The 20,276-nt window shown below is 46.0% G+C and overlaps 1 protein-coding gene and 1 pseudogene across 2 annotated transcripts; one reads left to right on the forward strand and one right to left on the reverse strand.

The window, feature by feature from the left end:
• The first annotated feature begins 144 nt into the window (after window positions 1-144).
• On the forward strand, window positions 145-14,033 carry LOC310699968 (uncharacterized protein). Its single transcript, XM_083488723.1, has 5 exons — window positions 145-2,281; window positions 6,142-6,418; window positions 7,627-7,742; window positions 10,362-10,597; window positions 12,781-14,033. The coding sequence occupies exons 1-5, from the start codon at window positions 1,465-1,467 to the stop codon at window positions 12,961-12,963; spliced, it is 1,629 nt and encodes a 542-aa protein (XP_083344849.1). The 5' UTR covers window positions 145-1,464; the 3' UTR covers window positions 12,964-14,033.
• LOC310700903 lies at window positions 3,484-5,486 on the reverse strand (annotated as a pseudogene). The gene is made up of 2 exons: window positions 5,042-5,486; window positions 3,484-3,490 (listed from the first exon to the last, which is right to left on the reverse strand). The product of its transcript is annotated as an uncharacterized misc_RNA (transcript).
• Window positions 14,034-20,276: the final 6,243 nt, after the last annotated feature.

The following is a 20,276-nucleotide window of genomic DNA, read 5'->3' on the forward strand; positions in this document are numbered from 1 at the left end:
GCTGGGGGGGGGGCACTCACTTGGAGTTTTGGATGCATGAGTTGGCACAGCCCAAAGCTACTGTGGGGTACACACGTACACACACACAGAGTTCCTAATTTGCCATCGCAATCTGCGATCATCGTGTATTCATGAGCAGCCATGCATATGAATATGCATAAGGCAAGCAGGGGATCTCCCGCCCTCCGCAGCTGACCAGGCCCCGACCACGCCTTCTGCGTCGCTCCTGCCCAAGACGCCGCGTAGTCCCTCCTCCGGCCGCTAGGTGTAGCCTTCCGCCTGGAGGAGAAGGGCAAGGCACGCAGGCCGACGGCTTCTTCTTCTGCTAGGCCCCGTGGAAGCGGGGCGGGGAGGCTTCGCCGTGGCGCCATTCGCTCCGAGCCAGCCGGGTCGAAGTGTGTCCGCAGGGGGCGGGGGAGGAGGCAGGACGCAGCTGCCGCCGAGGCTGCTAAGTGAAGGTACCGTCACGGGCCGGCCGGGCTGTCCTCTGGGCGGGGGAGCAAAGTGCTTGCCGGGCTCGCTCGCTGGCTGCCTGCAAAGCTCGTGGCTGGCAGAGGAGAAGCCGCCGCCGCCGTCGCGCGCAGGGACTGGAGATGCGCGCGCTCCCTGTAGGGGTTGGGGAGCTCGGACGTGGGGGAGACCAGCCGGCCAGACCCGCCAGGAGGGGGTGGGGGAGAGAGATGTGGGGGTCAGAGTTGGCTAAGAGACTCTCCCGCCTCCTCTCTGCAAGGTTTTGCATCGAAGGAGGCGAGAAGCCTAGCTTGGTTGTTGCTAAGCGCCGCGCAAACCCTTCTTTGTTTACTTCAGGAATTTTTATTCCTTTTCGTTTTAACTCTGCAGCGGCTTCACCTTAAACGGCAAAAAGCACACTCCTCCATGGCAAAGAACGCCCTCCCTTCTTTCCCAATTCTGCTATACTGTATTTAGTTTATTGGGATTTTGACCAGGCCCCCAAGACCATTGAAAATGTATACCTATTTGTTATCATTGAGGGAGTTTTCCAAAAGAGGGATGGAGCAGGTGACATTTTGGGGCTCCCTGGTTTTGCTTCCTTCTTCCTTTTTAAATCTATGAGCACCTGTGGCTGCAACTACATGGGAGACTAGTTTGCTGAGTAGAACATCTGGGGGTTCTGGGATGTGGATGTTGGCATGCATATAATAATACAATTGCCATAACAACTGACAACTCAGTTTTGCATCTGTGTTCAGCAAGTGTCTAGTTAGGGTTTCCTCATCGGAGGTGCCTGCTTTATGCTCCTTTTTGTGTCACTGAAGGAATTGGAGGAGGGGAAAAAGGGAAGGTGTGTGTGCAAGTGGGAGGTTAAAAAAAAAGGCTTGTAAACAAGGGTGTGTCTTGCTATACTTAACCAGGCAGGAGCAGTGGGAAGCTGTGTGCTTGTCCCGGCAGGAATGGTCTCTGCTTCTTCTTGAGGTTGTTAATGTTTCCTCTTTGCTGAGGTGAATGGCTGGGGCTCAGAGGCACCCAAGAGATAGTAGCGCTATGCTCCTGAAAGACGGTGGAAGAATCCGTCGGGTGCACCTCTCTTCGTCCGTGGCAAATTCGATACAAGAGCTGTTGGAGCAGATAATATCTGAGCGGGATGCTTTAGGTCAAGCCCTGGCTTCTCTCTCAGCTGGACTGGCCAGACTGGAGAAACACCTGGAAGAGACGGACCGTCGGGTAGAAGCTCTGGAAACAAAGGTGGTGTCCACGCAAAGCTGTGTTGTCAAACACTCCACTCTGATGAGGGAACTGGCGGTAGGGCGCCTGGTGGCCGACCGCAGGCTGGAGAGCCTAGAGAACAGAGTGCGAGCTCGGAACTTAAGGGTCACTGGTGTCCCAGCAGCTGTTGGAGATGTCAACCTCATTCCGTACCTAGAAAATCTGATGCCAGCTGCCTTGGATTTAAATGGGAAAGAGGTTCCCATCTGCATTGAAAGTGCATACCGTCTCCCAGCAAAGCATGCCTGCGAGGGTAGTGGCAGTACAGTGCTAATAACTCTCTCAGATGTACGCCATCGGGAGAGGATACTGAACGCACCGTGGGCTTCCCAGACAACAAAGTTCAACGGACACAAGGTATCCTTCTTTCCTGACCTCAGCCCTGCCACGTACGCCAGGCGGAAGCATTTCGTTGCACTCAAGCAACAGTTCCTGAAGGCAGGAGCTCGGGCTTACGTCTTGAGCCCTGCAAAGTTAAAGGTGGTGCACCAGGGGAAAACCTACATCTTCAAGGACAGCAAATCTGCAGCCCAGCTGCTGGATAAAATCCAACAAGGTAGCTGGTGAAAGGTTATGGTGAATAAGGATAAGTCTTGAAGGATAAATTGAAATCTGAGCCAGGAAGCTATGGCCCTTCTTTCTTACAATTTTGAATTTCTCACTAGTGTGCAGCTTTGTTTTGACTATCTCTGTCCCTTCTTTATTTTGAGTAAAAAGTAGTTAGTAACTGATACAAAGGAATGAAAACTAGCTAAGATTTACCATCACCGCAAGCCTTGTGAGGTATGCAATATCTTGGGAGAGCTTCTGTGAAAGTTGTTTATTCCTGTGAAGGAAGGTTGCAGCATTTGGGACTCTTCAGTTTAGAGAAAAGGCAAGTAAGAGGTGGCTTTATAGAAGTATGCATAGCATGGAAAAAACGGCTAGAGAAAAGTTTTCCTCCCTTTCTCATAACACTAGAACTTGCGGAGATCCAGTGAAGCTGGATGTTGAAAGATTCAGGACAGATTAAAAAAAGCACTTCTTCATGCAGTTCATAGTTAAATTATAGAAGTGGTGATGGGTACCAACTTGGATGGCTTTGAAAGAGGATTAGACAAATTCATGGAGAAGTCTAGCAGTGGCTACTTTCTATGGTGACTGTGCTGTGTCTCCACAGTTTGAGGCCGTACTGTTTCTGAATACCAGTTGCTGAAAATCAGCAGCACGTTTTGAAACATCTTCGGAATCTGGGGTCCCTTCCCTCTTTTGCCTCCCTCTTATCAAGGTGTGTTCTGTCTCACAAAATGTTACTGCAATTTCCGTCATCCCTGACTGTTGGTCATTCTGGTTGGGGCTCATGGGAACAGGAATCCCCCCCCCCTTCCTGCCCACTGTTGAGTGAGCTGCACAGGACCTCTTGACCAGGGCTGGGGAACTGAGGGCCCACCAAATGTTAGATTCCTGCCCCTGTTTCATTGCCCATTGGTAATAGCATGTAATGATATGATTAAAATGCTGTTTTACCAGAGAATATTGATATGACGGTTCACTCACTGACAGCTGCAATATTAGCTGTAACTACTAAATAGAACAAATATCAGTCTGCCTTCCCTGGAGAAAAAGCTCCTAAGAGTGTAGGATATAGTTTATGGTTGAATTAGCTATTATCGTTAGAATCAAAGGAAAGGGAGATTTAAGAGGCAATGCATTTACTAAAAAAAAATGAGCCTTTTCAATGTCTACTGGAATGCTAAGAGTTTAGGATGATGTACAGCCTTAGGCACTATAAGGAGAAGCATAAGGATAACTTTGTTTCCTATGGGAACATGTTTCCTATGGGAATAACAGCCTAGTGATAAACAAGCCAACGAATGAGAGTCCGTTTAGAGATACTAGCTATTCCATTTGGCTGCGAAGTTTGTATTATTTGTTACATTAGGTATATAGCATTATGCTTGTTTAACATGTGTGTTGTGAGTTAGCAAAATAAATTTTTGAAAAAAACTGGGGGGATTTGGAAAAGGTATTGGGAAGAGGCAACAGAGGGACACCTAGCAGGCTCCCTCTGAACGGGTATGAGAAAGGTGGGTTGCAAATGGGGAGAGAGAAAAGAGGATAGAGTTGTCACCTTTTCACTAACAGGTCTCCTGTGCAATAATAACAGTGTGAGTCGCTGCTGAATTTCTGCATTCATTAGCATAGAAATCCAGTAAACTGGGGAGTGAAACGCATTTTTGAATTTTTGCCAGATGTGTGCTGATAAAAACACGATAGGCCAGCCTTCTAGACAGACCCTGACCACTGTGCTGGGGAAGAGGCATGGTGCAATATACATTCTTTTTATTAATGGCAGGTTGTCAGTGTCAGTTGCAGGTTTTGGAGAGCTCTCAGTCAAGTTATCATTAGTCCCCTGCCTCTTAGTACAGGCCCAACCTTCTCATTGTTTCAAGCTGCTGCTGTACTTCTTTTCATTGTTACTGTCTGCTCATCTGCCATGGTGTGAGCAAGCAGGCAGTTGTTTACTCCGCCCTCTGTAGGTGAGGAGCACAAGTGCAGAGCTCTTGGTTGGGGCCCATTAAAAGTGTGGCCCATGCCAGCCCACCTTTTTTCTTTGCCTGGTGTAAAATCAGAGGGGCAGCCCTTCTGAGTGCCAGGGCAAACAGTGAGGGAGTGCCATTGTGCTCATGCCCAGGTTGTGGGCTTACCAGTGGCATCTAGTTGGCACTGCAGCAAATGGGACCCAGCAGAGCTCTTCCTGGAGGATGTACTGAAAATGTGTAGAAGCAGGCTGAAGCATTAGTAGAACTTAATTGTTCTTAAGCTGCTTGGGCAATTGCAACTTTTGGGCTCAGCCTACCCAGCTCCAGCAGGTATTGTAAAGACTTGGAGAATATCACTGATGCAGGGACAAACTTGAAGTAGCTAATGTTGAGCAAGGTGGGGTATCTTGGGTTCTCTGAACCTCTCAGCAAAAGGACTAGGTTTCTGTGGTACAAAATCAGAAGAGGTTTTGGGGATATACGGTTCCCACACTGAACCCGGATCAAAGCACCACTACCCAGTGGGATCATTTTATTATTTATTTGGAGTATGCATGCTGTTACAGAGAAAGCCACATGCCCAAAGAGAGGCTACTCTGGACACAGCCTCCTTAATTTTTCCTGAGCCTTTCTCCATTGTAATCCTGCAATTTGAGTTGCTGTATAGCAGGGGTGTCAAACTCAAATTCATCGGGGGCCGCACCAGCAGTTTCGTCACCCTCAAAGGGCCGGTTGTATCTGTAGGACTATGTGTCCACTCTTTATTATCACTTTCCCATCCCTCCTGAAATTGCCTTCCCTCTGCATCAGCTCCGCCTCCGCCACTTCCACCGCCCCCCCCCCAAGGCCTGGTCGCTCTTCTTGCGCTTGTACTTGTCCTTGTACATCTTGTTGCGGTGTCTCTTGCACATCCAGGGCTTGCGCTGCTTGGCCACTTGCGTGGTGGTCTTGCTGCAGCCTTTGTAGGTGCAGCTCTTGCAGCCGCCGCCTCCTCCTCCTCCCCCAACTGGGCGCTGCCCTCCTCCTCCTCGTCCAGATCCTCCAGGCCTCCGCCGGGGCTGCCGGCACTGTCGCCTCCGCCTCCGTCGCCGTCCGCGACGCCCCCCGCCGCCGGGCCCAGAAGACCATGAGGCCTGAGGGCGCCTCCGAGGCCCCCCGCGATGGTGGCTGTGGCTGCCGCACCACCTGGGGCTGCAGCAAGGCGCCCACTGCCTCCCCGCCCCCGCCGCAGGGCTGCATCACCAGCAGCGTGAGCGGCTGCGGCGGGGAGGGGGAAGGCGACAATGAGGAGAAAGTGGCCGAGCTGCCGCTCGTGTTCCTGGAAGGCTCCGTCCCTCCGGCAGGCCTCGCAGCCAGGGCCTCCCGCAGGGCCCCTCGGCTGCCACAGCAACGGCAAACGGGCGCCATGTGCCAGGCACTGACAGGTTGCCGGCTATTACGCATGCGCGGGGAAGGAGGCGCACACGCGACCTCCGCCTCCTTTCCCCGGAAGCTCACTTAAGCGCGCAAGCGCAGAGGCAGCACCGGCGGGGCTTTCCCCCCAATCCTTCCCCGCCTGCGCATGCGCATTGCACGCTCGACGTCGCGCATGTTCAAAAAAGGCCGCTAGGGTAAGCGATCTCCTTTATGATATTGGAGTTAGCGGGAGGATTCGTCGCACGCATGCACCGTCGCGTTGGCAGCCTGTTCGATGGGCGGGTGGGAAGCGACTGGGCTTCTAATAGCGGGCTGGGGCTACACGGGCCACATAACGAGGTCTGGCGGGCCGGATTCGGCCCGCGGGCCTTGTGTTTGACACCCGTGCTGTATAGAGTTCATCTGTTTCCTTGCCCGTGTTCAAATTCTCTGATCCTAGTGGTTTCTCTTCCTTCTTTTCTGTCTCAAACTCTTTCAGAAAAGATGACTATGACTTTGATCCGCAACAGGCTGGGGCTGCTGGTCTTAGGAGTCCTTGTCACCTTCGTCCTCTACCTGTTGCTGCCGGCAATCCAGCATGAGAGATTCACATCCTCGGTAGACATCCCCAAGCCACGGGCTATGGAGGAAGAAATGAATAAGGGTCAAGGCACGGGCAACATCACCATCTTGACAGGGACAGTCCTGCAAAATCCCTCTGTTTTCTTTAGAGAAGCTGTACAGGTACAGAAAGATGGGCCACCCTTCACTGAAAGGTAAGCCGCCCCCCCCAAAACTCTGACTATAATGAGATAAAATGGCCCTTGTCACCTTAAATAATAAACAAGTTCCATGGCAGCCTGTCCATACTGACAGTTTGCAACTGCATCAGCTTAGGTTATGATTCCACTAGTGTGTCCTCATGCAATAATCAGACTACTAGAGACAAAACAAATTTTGACAAATTGTTCTTCCTTTGATCCAGCAGTGCATTCTGTGCCTCTGCAGATACGCAAGCACTTGTTGACTAAACCAAGATGGCTGTTATCCAATGCATCTTTGAATTAAAACTATCCTGGTAGCTGCACTTCTGCTGTTAAAAATGATCCTTCAGCACTTGGGAGAATAAATACATTTTGGATTTTCAGTTACTTTTCCACTCAGAGGTGCCAAAAGATGATCTTTTTGTTTCTTTCCAGCAAAGTGCAGAAATGTTCAACGTAGCAATAGCCTGCTGAGTCTTGCTGATGCTGAAGTTTTCCTCCTATGTTTGTTGTGCTAACCTATTGGACTTTTCAGGTGGTAGCTTTATTGTGCAAGTCCTAGTACGCTATTGCAGAAGATCCAAACACCTTTTTCCTCAGCTAGCACATTTGTTGTAAAGAATCTCATTTTCCCAGCTGTCAAGCACGATATTTCAGCACTAAAGAGATAGATAGATTCCACCCTTGTCAGACCCAAAGCAACTAGATAATTTTATGTAAAGCTGCCAGTTCCCAAAGTTTTGTAAACTATTACCTCAGATGAGGAAATTCTTTCTCTTTCCAATATTTCACTAACAAAATCCTTGCTGTTAGTCATATAATGTAATAATTTCTCACTTTCTTTGACATGAGTTCTTATTGGTGAGCGCTGGTGACATCAATGGTGACGATCTGCAATCCTCATTCCCAATACCCACACCTATAAAATATTTTACTTTCATTTTTCTGTGTTGGAGAACCTGAGTACTGTTTACTATGCCACTGTACCTTAAATATGTGTATATCCTTTGCTGCAGTCCTGTGTTACTGTGTGAACTCTCTTCCTCATTTACATTTAATTTTAGGCTGTGTGTAGCTCAGAAGTGCTGGAGTGCGTATATACCCTCCCTTTCAGAAAATCTGTACTGCTTTCCTACCCCCATCCAACCTATCATTACTTCTGTATTTGTTGTTTGTTTCTTCATTTGCAAATAGACTATACACTCTGTTTCCTTTCCCAGGTTGGCAGTGATCTTCCTGCATGGTCAGTCCTTCAATTCCAAAAATTGGGAAGAATTGGGGACACTAGCTTTACTTTCTGAGAATGGATATCGTGCAATAGCCATTGATTTGCCTGGTGAGAATAAGCTGCAGACTTACCCATGTTGGAGCTTTATGTGCTCTTGCAGTTCATCAGGGAGAAATAACATAAAAATGTGTGTATCTAACTTCATCACTGGCACTTTAGTTGACAGTGAGCAAAGGTGTAAGAAAAAGCACCACTTACTGTGTTCACTGAACTACTCCCACATAACTGGGGCAGGGGTAAAGGTTTGGCGTGTAAGGGTGTTAGGGGAGAGGTAGTACAGTGGTACCTCAGGTTACAAACGCTTCAGATTACAAACTCTGCTAACCTGGAAGTAGTACCTCGGGTTGCAAACTTTGCCCCAGGATGAGAACGGAAATTGCGCACCACCAACAGGAGGCCTCATTAGCAAAAGCACACCTCATGTTAAGAACGGTTTCGGGTTAAGAACGGACCTCCAGAATGAATTAAGTTCGTAACCCAAGGTACCACTGTACCTCATGGGGGGGACGTGTCATGCTTCTCCTGGGGTAGTTTGTCTATCATTGGTCCCCACTCCGTACTCAGCTCTCAACTGAGGCTCCTAGAAGCTGTCAGCATGCAACAGCAGCCACAGCCCAGGAGCAGCTTTGACTGGCCATCTAACCAGGTGAGGGTAGCTGATGGGTCTCAAACCCTCAGTGAGTTTGGGATTTTCCCTCCATACAAAGACAAGCTTTGGCGAATTGATATAGTGGCTCCAACAGTCAAGGCGGCGGTTTCTGCTCATGTAGAGGAAGTGAGGGGCAGACTGGGCTAGTCAGTCTGGGAAGGTAGCCCTTCTTGGACAAGGAAAACTCTGGTCCTAAACCTTCTCTGTTTTGTGGGACATCTTCTGGAGAAGAAAAGGCTAAGGAGTAGATCCCTAAGACAGTTGAATGGCATCTTGTACGCCTCATTCTGGCAACTCCTGTAGCCAGGCTGGTGCCAAACGTAGTGCTGTGCTGTCCTTTGGACCACATCAGCAAGGCCGAGAGGAGGGTCTTGTTGTCTGGGCAGCCCAAGACCTTCACACACACTTCCCAGGCTTGCACCCTGGGGAGGTTACTTTGGTGCTGCTAATGCAGCGGTTTGACTTCACCCCAGAGGCACACTCCATTGCCTCTCAAGGCAGATGGAGGCCAACAACTGGTAAAGCAGTGGTGGCCAAACTTGGGACTACAACTCCCATCATCCCTAGCTTACAGGACCGGTGGCCCGGGATGATGGGAATTGTAGTCCCAAAACAGCTGGCGGGCCAGTTTGGCCACCACTGTGGTAAAGGGATCCTTAACTCCTTCACAACATGTATGCCACAGAAATAAAGGACCTGCCAAAATCCCTGTCCCATCAATCACATTGGGGGAAAAGTGACTGAAGTACTGTACAAAGTCAGGAAGTTTTCTTGAGTTCCCCAGCTGTTAGACTATAACTCACACCATTCCCAGACAGCTTAGCCCAATGGCCATGAATAAGCCAGTTATACTTCTGGCTGGCAAATGATTGCCTAGAAGATCTTCCATGAGGCCACCAGATTCCAATGATGCTTTCAGTGTTCTTTGATCTTAGGACCTTAGATGCTGTTGGACTACAGCTCCCATCATTTCAGGGTGCTGTAAGGTCTGTGACGAATGAGACAAGGGAAAACAGCACTGCCCATCTTTCTTGGATATATTCCTCTTTCAGGCAACACTGTTCACTAGAGGGCAATGCTTGGTCCCTGCTCTGGGATTCTTTGTCATAGTTACTCATTGCCTTGGAGATGTGACAGAACTAGCCTAGATAAGTTTGGCTTGCATTAGAGCACAAGGTGGCTGCTAATTAGCAGTAAGCAGTGACCTATGAGTTGAAGGTTCTTTTTGCTTAGTGGTATAAATTTTAGACAGATCGCTGCATCTTCTCCAAAGGAAGCCAGAAGTAATTGCTAGTAAGTTCAGGATGAAAATTAGTTGGTTTAGCAGCAAAGCCATGTAGTTATCTCTCCTTGAATGTTCAGCTTCCTTGAGTCTTCGTTTCATAGGAGCTAAACTCAGCTCTGCATTTTGCAGCAAACCTCAGTGCTAGTGGAGTGATTTCTCCCCCCACCCCACACACTTAACGCTGGTGCAGGTTCTTTAAATGACAATGATGCTTAGCATTCATAATCACTGCATTTTTGAGAGAAGGAATCAAATATGTTGGTAATTCCTACCATAGCACTGTAAGGTAATTCAATAATATTGCTCCCATAATACTGAGAGGCTGTGACTTGCAGGAGACCAACCTTATAGATTACTTGGTTGATTTGAAATGGAAGGCGCTTGGCTCATGGCTCACCCTCTTAACCACTAACTAACTAACTAAAGAAACCACCACTGGCAAAGATCAATTAACTCTGTCTCTGCAACCTTCCTAAGACCCTGATTGTCCACAGGATTGGACAGAGGAAAACCATCCTCTTGAGGAAAGAACCTAGATCTGTGTGCTTAACAAAGTGATGATAGTGGCCTGAGCTTGTGCAAGGCATAGTTTTCTTCACTTTGGGCAATGGGGATCGGTTGGTAAAGTTAGTAGCTGGAATCAGTCTCATGTTTTTCCACCAGTGCATGTTGATTGTTGCCTGTGTGTGTCCTGGCTGTCTTAATTACCCCAGTTCCTTCTGTTTCTCAACAGGCTATGGGGAGTCCCCAAGCTCCAGCACTGTTGAGACAGCACAAGGCCGTGTTGCTTTCCTGCAGCAAGTCTTCAAGGAGTTGGGACTCCAGCAGCCTGTTTTGATAAGCTCTTCCATGAGTGGTCGCTATTCTATTCCGTTCCTTCTGGCTAGTGGGGAGCAGCTGAAGGGCTTTGTGCCCATTGCACCTGTAGGCACCAAGGACTTCACTACTCAGCAGTATCAGCAGGTCAAGGTAAGAGAGAGGGAGCTGTGTCATGGTGTCCCTTCTAATGTTGTGGCCTGGAGCTCATTTGATAAAGATATAATGGGGGCAAGTCTTAGCACACGATTCTAGTGGTGGAGCGGAAAAAGTGAATGTCAGCCTAGTCTTCGTTCACAAGTGCATCTCTCATGCTTTGAAGGGAACCTGTGTATAACCAATAATGTGTACACACAGCAGGTACAGAATTTGGCATAACATCTGGCATCCCAGGGAAGCTGACCTACATTGTTTAGAAGGAAGCTTTAGGCCTGCTTGACTTTTTTTGCAGGGGGCGGGGAATGGAATACATACTGGATTAAGGATAAGAAATTTCAGGAAAATAACAGAGTTCAGTAACTTTGAACAGCTTCCAGGCTTTTCTGCCTCCTTGGGTTTTAGTTAACCATTTTTACTCAGAGTAGATCCATTGAAATCAATGCTTATGACTAACATTATTTTTAAAGGTTCTACTCTGAGTAAAAGTTAGTTTAATACAGCCTCTGTTCCTGGTTAGTCATCTTTCCCACCATTCCATTCTGTCTCTGCCTTTTGCTGCCTCAGTATTAACTCTTCTGTAGAGTGGTACCTCGGGTTAAGAACTTAATTCGTTCCGGAGGTCCGTTCTTAACCTGAAACTGTTCTTAACCTGAAGCACCACTTTAGCTAATGGGGCCTCCCGCTGCTGCCGCGCCACCGGAGCACGATTTCTGTTTCCATCCTGAAGCAAAGTTCTTAACCCGAGGTACTATTTCTGGGTTAGTGGAGTCTGTAACCTGAGGTGTATGTAACCTGAAGTGTATGTAACCCGAGGTACCACTGTATATGGAAACAGTTTCTTTAGGTACGGAAATGTATGCTCTCTTGTTTCATCCGCCTGATTCTGGGTGCAACGCTTCTGCAGAGCAGAAGTTGCACAGGACTCCACCCAGATTACAATGAGAACAGGGTTCTTCTCTCAGTTGCACTGGCCTACCTACTCCTTATAGCAAGAGGCAGCCACTGTGGTTCCCATCGGGTGTTGCAGACAACATTCCTGACCGCTGGCCGTGCTAACTGGGGCTTATGGGAGATGTCGTCCACAGCATCTGGAGGGCACTTCATTTGCTACTCTTGTACATCTTTCTTCTGTGCCAACACGTTTTGTACATTTAGTCCCTTTAGTCAGTTACAAATAAAGCCTTTTACAAAACAAGTCGCTCCTCACATGAGCGTGCAGTCATGTAAGTTTGTAATAAGGTATTCCTTTGGGAGATACTTGGTTCCCAACATCCTCTTCTGCCTGAAGGTCTCTAGGTAGACTTTCTGCTTTGCATCTTGGCAACAGGCACACTTGTTGAATCAGATTTATTTGGTGTACATTGAAATGCATAATTAGGAAGGAGATGTGGAGCTTTGCAAAAGTGAAGTGATGATGAGCGTTGCCAGGCATAGCAATCACCCTGGCTTCATAATCACAAAAGAAAGAAGCTGGTGGAAATAAGCCCTGTGGCCAGTCGCTTGGCCATTGTGTTAGTCCAGATGATGTATACAGCATGGTATGTAGCTGACCATATGGGACAGTGGTGCATCAAACACTGGCTGTCCTATCTCAGTTAACTCATATATATATATATATATATATATATATATATATATATATATGCCTTTCCATATCTGAATATTGTATGAGCTGCTGCTTTATGGAAACCCAGTCAGATGGACGGGGTATAAATAATAAATTATTATTATTATTATTATTATTATTATTATTATTATTATTATTATTCTCATCAGGTGAGAAAATCGAGGGGGAATAGTACGTCTGCAATTGTAAATCCCAATCTCAAACTTCCTACCAAGCTGATGATTGGCCCCTATAACCTTTTCACTTTCAGCTAAAATGTATATTATAAGGGTGCATAGCCTTATAGTAGTTTTCAATCTGCTGCTCTTTAATGTTCTGATTTATGTGTGCTTTTGTATGTCATCTTGAGCGCTTGCTTTGGCTGGAAAGGAAGCCCAGAAATGTTACAAATACATTTCCAGCAGAGCTTTCAAAGAAGCGCCCACAAGTGCCCATACATAAAAGTATGGCATTTCTTCATCCGCAGTGCTCCAGGGATTGTACTTCCCATGCTCACTTCCACCAGGCCCATTAGAACATTACTGATGTGTTAATGTTTTGATCTCTCTAGATTCCAACGTTGATTATCTATGGAGAGCATGATACTGGCTTGGGCACTCAGTCTCTTCAGAGCCTTCAACAGATTCCCAAATCCAGAGTTGTCATGCTCCTTGGAGCTGGCCATGCCTGTTACCTTGATAAGCCTCAGGAGTTCCACAAAGCACTCCTGAACTTCCTCGGTGAGCTGAAGTGATTGCGGTACTCTGTATATCTGCCCTGCCCTGCCGATCTCTTCTGGGAAAAGAATTAAGACTGAACCTTTGCCATGCCGCTGGGGTGCTGTGTGTTTGAATCCGTTTCTCCATATTTAAAAGGGCTGTAGGACTTGCTGACTGTTGACAGGGAATTGCTTCTCCCTGCTTGCTCTTGAGGCTGCTTTTGTTACGACTGCTCCAGGCTTGACTGTCTGAATCCTGCAGAAATATTGGAACAAGGCTACATGGAGCAGAGTGACACCGTTTTCAAGCTATTTGTTGTGACTGTGGCTGGAGAACTTGATCTGCACATCGCTGTCAGCCTCTTGCCCCATTTTTAAGAACTGATCCCTCTGGACAATGATGCAACTTCAGCACCAGTTTCTTCTTTCAGGAGCACAAGCAGCCCATGTTACATCGAGGCCGCACTTCTCCATCATCAGCTGACTACTTCAACTGGTGTGTACACTCCTGTTTTAAGGATTGAGTGTTTTCTACATGTATGTTGTTTTACTGCTCTCCTCTTTCTTGGAAGGGATCTCCTCAAACTTGCCCATCGGTGGAAGGCAACTAAGTGGGCTGTCGTGCTGAATTGTGGCACCCCAATAAGATGAAGAGAGTGTGTGTCCTTGTTTGGAAGATCTGAACAGGAACAAACCACAGCAAACACAAATATATATGAAATTGGCCAGGAGGCCTTTGAGGGACTTGGGGGAATTCTTTTTCTTTCTTTTTTTCTTTTTCTCCTTCTTTTCTTTTCTTTGGAAAAGCACTATGTTTAAATGTCTGTTCCATTTAACTTTTGGTGATAATTGTGATGCCTTGGGAACCCAGCTGTAACAAGTTGGCTGGTTGCGGGTGATTTTGTTTTGTTAGTGTTACATAGATGATCACCCAAGAAAGAGGAGGTGCGGGATAGAGGGGAAACGATGCTACAAGGTTTTCAGGGAATGTAGCTCATATGTCAGGGTTGTGGCTGATTGCTTCTATTTGGTGTCATAAGCTGTTTAGGGATACTTTTTTTTAGTGTTGCACAACTGCTAAAGGTCAATAAATAATTTGTACAGATCTTGTTGGGTGTATGTGTACACACACATGCTAGGTAGAGACTGGGTGGAGCAAGAAAGCCTTGCCTTGAAGCAGCATACAGTCATACCTTGGGTTGCGAACGTGATCTGTGCAGGAGGCATGTTCACAACCCGCAGCGTTCGCAACCCACAGCGCCACATCTGCGCACGCGTGTGATGCAATTCGGCGCTTCTGCGCATGCGCGTGATGTCATTTTGTGTTTCTGCGCATGCACGAGCGCCAAAACCCAGAAGTAACCCGTTCTGGTACTTCTGGGTTCGGCACAGTCCACAACCTGAAAACGCGCAACTCGCAGCGTTCGCAACCTGAGGTATGACTGTACATGCTTATTTGCTAGTTGTCATAGAAGATGGAAATTTCCCCTATACATTCCTGTGTGTTGGGGTCAGCTTACTCTCTGCTCATCCATGTGAGCAAATGTAGCTTGATCTATTCTTAGCTGATAACAGGATCCCTCCCCCTCCAACTCAGAGGATGCTCAACCTCTGAAGACTTTTCCAAATTAAGACTAAGAGGCCTCGCTGTTGCCAAAGACTTCAAAGCACCTACTACAAAGGAGCCACTGCCTTTGGCTTTATGATGCCTCACAAATTAAAAGCCTGATAACAGCTCTTGGGCATATTTGTGATACTACTACAACACAACTACTAAGCATGCCCCCCCCCACTCCAAGAAGACTTCACATGCCTTTTTAAAGCAACATCCCACCTCAGGTATTGTAAACTTGCACTAAACGTTAATAAATTCCCCTTAAAATATGTTCAGGTGATTGCCATCCTAATTCCTTTGCACACCAAACTGTTCAGGTTGAATTTATTTTAACTGCTGAGACGAATGAAATAAAAGGTTCTCCTTTGAGATTAAAGCAATTTAGTTGCCTACTAAGACACAGCAAACGTATGTTCAGACATCTCTGAGTAGAATATCCTCAGTGGGGTCAGAGTTTTGTGGATGACGTGTCACGGTGCAGACTGTGAGTGGTTTGAAAGCTAACAGTACAAAGTAGTAGGTAGCTGTTCTTTATAGAGCAAAGGATAGATCTGTCTGGTGAGTTTCTGCTTTGAAAACTAAATTCCATTGCTGAGCCCCTGCGAAGTAGGGACACTACAGAGATAGTTCTTGCTAACTTTCAGGTCTAAGTGCTGGTGTTAGTTTAGCATGGTGTCTATCCTATCTTAGTTCTTTAGGAGCCAATGGCCTGTCTTTGGGTCTCTCATTCATCTAGCACCTTCATGCATTTCCAGCTGACTCCTACTCACCTTTTATGGGTAACTATTTCTGGTTGTGGTACAAGTACTCTTACTTGAAAAGAGATACTGATGGAGTGAATGTGCTGCACATTAGGATTGGATCTGTCTCACAGCCTCACTGGGAGTGGTGTGCTCTTTGAGGGATGGTGAAATTATAATTTACTGTGAGTAAAATTGACTATTACTTAATGTCTCTAGGACTTCTTAGTTGCAAAATGACATGGATAGGAATTGTCTTCTGCACTTTGGCTCTTACTCATAGAGGCAGCCTAGAACTGGAAAGAATGCCAAGATTCAAAGGAGCTCGGAGGGGGGCAGGGTTAAATAGCACCAGATGCTCAAGATAATTATTAAAATGCTAGTTAGGCAGCAGTGCACAGGATACAAAGTCCAACGCTTCATTTTCTTTCCTGCACATTAGATCACTATTTTACCAAGCCAGATTCCAGTTAGGAACATGGAATGCTAGGAGCAAAATAATGGATAGAGTGCCTGCTTTGGACATTACATGACAATATGTTTGCTGTATAAAATCAGTGCTTTTAAATGATGGCGTGTATTTGACAAACTGTATTTGACAACTGTAGCCAGTTACAGCTAATTGCCATGACATGTGTCTACTACATTCTTTTCTGTGTTTACTGCTGCAAGCACAATAAAATCTGGAGCCGGAAGCACATCCCGGTGGATGTGCAGTATGAATACACATGCTGACCAGCTCCACTGGCCAACTGTGTATCTCCTGTACACATGCAAATCTGTCTATCTGCTACAAAAATATGAATTGGTCCTTAAAAACATGGCCTTTTTAGTATGTAACAGAAAAAGTATAAGCTTAATTTTATAACTTAGTTTTTTTAGAAACTTAGAACACAACCCTTGCATAAATGGGGAGATTCCTGTAATAAACGACGTTCCTAGGATTCTTTAGGAGAAGTCACAACAGTTCACTGTTATAAAACCAACAAATACATTTCAAGAATAGTCCTAAAAGTGATTAGCATCCAATCTGGTTTTCAGAGTAATTCTCTTCTACTCTCAAGCTTTAAGCCATTCCTCCTACTTTGAGTTGTTGGCCAGGAGTAAAATAAGAGCTAAAATCCAGATGATATTTCCAGGGAAGGATTCTCACTCAGAAGTGGGGTTGTTGGTAGAGAAGGCTCCAACATGCTCCTTGAAACAGAGTCCTCAGCCAGTCTGTTGCTGCAGCTCTTTGTCATTCACCTAGATGGAATTCACCTAGATGGAAAATGCTTCAGTCTGCCCCCTGGATCTTCTGAGTAAGTATCCTAAGTGAACTGCACACCTACAAAAGGCAGCAGCAAAGCCTTGTTGGAGGAAGAGGGTGGCTAGTCCTGAGAGTCCCAAACAGTGTTACAAGATTCCTGCCTCTGGCTCTCAGGAACCCTAAATAGGAGCACTCCTGTTAGGGGCTGGGGATATGTACTATTATAGTTTACTGACTCGACTGGAACGGTCATCACATTGATAGATCAAGTATCTTCACTATGCAGATGGTTTGCATATGCTAACATTGATTTTAGTCAGCCACGTAAGGAACCAACTGAAACTCTTAACTTTTAACAACTGTTTTCATAAATTGGGATAGAAGCTTAGTGTTACTTAACTTTTGCCATCCTGCCTACATCAGGTTCAATAATATGCAGAAACTTCAATGCCTGCAAATGGGACATGTGCCCATATTCTCTTTGTGATTAACATACCAAACAAATATCTCTGTTATTTTGGCAACCAACAAAAGTTGGAAAGAGATGGCCCTGCCTAAAACTATTTTATACTTGTTATAGTCCTCTGCTTTCCATTGCTACTTCCTCTTCTTCAGGGCATTGCTCTTAACTAGTTCAGCATGTAACAAAGAGGAGCTGCTGGAGATAAACTTATTCAGTGGCTTACAATAGTGCAATGTGTAAAAATTAAATAGGAGTAATTGCTCAAGGAAGCATTGACCCTGAGCAGGGAAGATAATGGGGGTTTATTTGAATCTGAATGACAATAAGCCTTGAGTAAGGTTTTTAACATTTGAGGTATTACTCTTCTCAGTGGAAATCTACTACACATAAAAGGAGCACATTGACCCTCAGAGGAATGAAAAACATAGTATCACATTGCATATAACCTGGCTATTGAATCTGTAAATGGCTAGTTAAGAGCTAGTTAAGTGGGATCACCATTTTTATTCAGGCTTCTGAAAGAACTGTATATGCTTGCAATCAGTGGGAAACACCTGCCTTTTCTACACTAGTAGCTTGCAATGTCAGCATAGATGTGCTACATAGGATGGGTGAGAATGTATTTCTTTATCAACAGATAAAATGCTATCTTTGTTCTTGCTATGCCTGCTGCACCCAGCACTAAAAATCTTACGCTCAGTGGATATGCGATATTTGTCAGATTGGATTTGCTACATATTCTTTGTTCTGCCTGGTGTTTCAAGCACGCTGAACAACATGAAATGAATGAGAATTGCAAGCAGCTGTACCCTTCCAGAGAAATAGAACTTTTAAGAGGCCTGCGCAGACCCACCCACCCAATGGAACTGGAAATTGGGCGCTGTGTGAACATGACTCTTTAGAACAAACACTCAGTCTTGCACACAGCGAGTATGGGATGACACTTAAAATTCAGAGCATGGCACAGCAAGTGCTGCAGTACTGAGTGAGGACAGTGACCTCAAGAGGTTCTGGGAAACACAACATGCAACCATAATGAATTTGGGAAGCTGCCTGAGAACTTAGGGTAATAGGATATGCACTGTCATAGCTATAGTGCCATCAAAGGACTTCGGCTGTGCAACATTCATTTGAAGATCTACTGAAGATCTGCAAGGACCTCTGCCCTTCCTGGCTGATTAAAGCCATGGTGTGGAAAGTCAGGTCCAGGGTATTACAAATGCATCATTGCATGATGTGGTGGGGCCAACCATGCTTAAAGAGGCAGTGTTGCAGCCACTGCTTCAAAAGTCATCCTGGAGCCGGTGATGTGTGATGACTACTAGGCAGTTTCCAAAAACCTTTTTGAGGGGAAGGTGGTGGCAGAGCAACCACAAGTGTTGCCGGATGACACTGGTTATCTAGATCAACTTCAATCTGAGTTTAGATCTGGTTTTGGGACTGCGTAGGCCCTGATCACCCCAATGGATGATCTGTATTAGGAGGCGGACAGGAAGTACAACCTTCTCAGTAGCTTTCGATACCATTGACAATGGTATCCTCTGATTGTGGGATGCGTATCGGAGGCACTGTTCTACAGTGGTTCTATTCCTACCTGCACAGTCAAGTGCAGACAGTACCATTTGGAGAGTGCTCTTCAGCTCCCTGACACCTGTGCCATGGTATTCCACAAGGCACTGTGTTGTCCCCAGGACTGCTTAACATCTATCTGAAGCTGTTAGGAGTGGTCATTAACAATTTTGGAGCACAGTGCCATAGGGATGCTGATGACATGCAGCTCTATTTGTCCATAACATCTGAATCAGGAGAGCCTGTGCAAGCCCTGGACCAGTGTCTTAATGCAGTGGTGGACTGGATGAGGGCCCTGAGGAGACATATGGGGAGGTAGTTCCTATGTCCAGAAGACAGGCCAGCTGCCTGTTGTGGATGGGGTTGCATCCCACCCCAAAGGAGCAGGTGTATATCTTGGAGGTACTCATAGATACATTGAAGTGACCTCTGTGGCTAGGAGTGATTTTGCCAGTTTCATCTGGTACACCAGCTGCAGCCATACGAGAAACACGAGAACATGAGAAAATCCAGACTGAGGGAGAGGAAAGTGCGGAAAGGAAGTGTTTTAGAGAAAAACATTATATGGACAACCCATAATTAATGAAGGTACAGGAATCTTAACTATCCATGGTAAACAACAGTATGGATGAGCCCAGAGTCTAGGCACCAATATTCCCTTCCTGCTGATTATCTCTATGGTACGGGCAATGGTTGAAAGAACAAGGAGTACAGGAGGGCTTGCTGATTGACTGGGGTAACTGAAAGGAAGATACGTCTAGTGCAGACATTTTGGCCATTTTAAGTGCACCAATCTCTGCTTCATAAAGTTCAATTTATAAATAATTTAGGAGAGAGTTGAAGCGTCACAAGGAATTACATCTCAAAGGGTTATGTACTGTGAAAACCATTATGCATTAAATAAATGCAGTAGGAGTTTATTGTAGGTTGTTGTGCTCAGTAAGGAAAAGAAGGCTTTCGATCTGCCTTCCAGGGATATAAGAATTGCATCTGGAAATATATGCAGCAATACTTTCCTTTTTCTAAAGTGTTACTAGTGTAAAATTGGCTATACACAGATGAGAAGGTAGTTGATGTAGTGGCTAAAAATGTGGGCTGTGAGCCAGGAAGTTCTCAATTAAAATGTAGCATCAACCATGAGTTGGCTAGATTTTATTACATTTGGCAAGCCAGTTAATAGCCCCTCAACCTTCATTTGCAATCAGGCAAAGTATGCTCTGAAGGAGGTGGATTTGGACAAGAAAGAGGTTTGAGGGGACCAGTGTGACTGCTTAAAGTCCCTTAATGATCAGTGACCACCCACACCTTTTTAAAGGGGAAATTACAGGTAAAACATTTGGAAAAGCTATGAAATAGCTGAAGATGATGGTTTATTTTTAAGCCACCATCCTCTGTCCCAGCAAGGATGACGTTATCTAGGTCTGTGTGTGTAAAGCAACAAAGAACCCAGTTTGAATCTGACTGAGAGCCTAATACATAGGACACGTAGTCATGTATTTAAACAAGCATGCCTACTGACTCCACACGATTTAACCCCCCCCCCAAAAAATCATGGGAACTGTAGTTTATCCCTCACAGAGCTATAGTTTACAGCACCCTTAACAAAAACTATTCAGTAGAAAAAGCGGTACGGGCCCACTTCTGGATTGGAGTTTTATATCAGTTTTTGTGTGTGTGCTGAAAACTGCTACTTCCTGGCTGCTTACCTCCAAA

This window comes from Podarcis liolepis, assembly GCF_965112155.1.
Source record: "Podarcis liolepis genome assembly, chromosome: 2".
Classification (NCBI taxonomy): domain Eukaryota; kingdom Metazoa; phylum Chordata; class Lepidosauria; order Squamata; family Lacertidae; genus Podarcis; species Podarcis liolepis.

Coding starts and splice junctions, on each gene's coding strand:
- LOC310699968 (XM_083488723.1), top strand. CDS start 1,465: ATGGCTGGGGCTCAGAGGCACCCAAGAGATAGTAGCGCTATGCTCCTG. Junction 2,282..6,141: donor GCTGGATAAAATCCAACAAG/GTAGCTGGTGAA, acceptor AAACTCTTTCAG/AAAAGATGACTATGACTTTG. Junction 10,598..12,780: donor AGCAGTATCAGCAGGTCAAG/GTAAGAGAGAGG, acceptor TGATCTCTCTAG/ATTCCAACGTTGATTATCTA.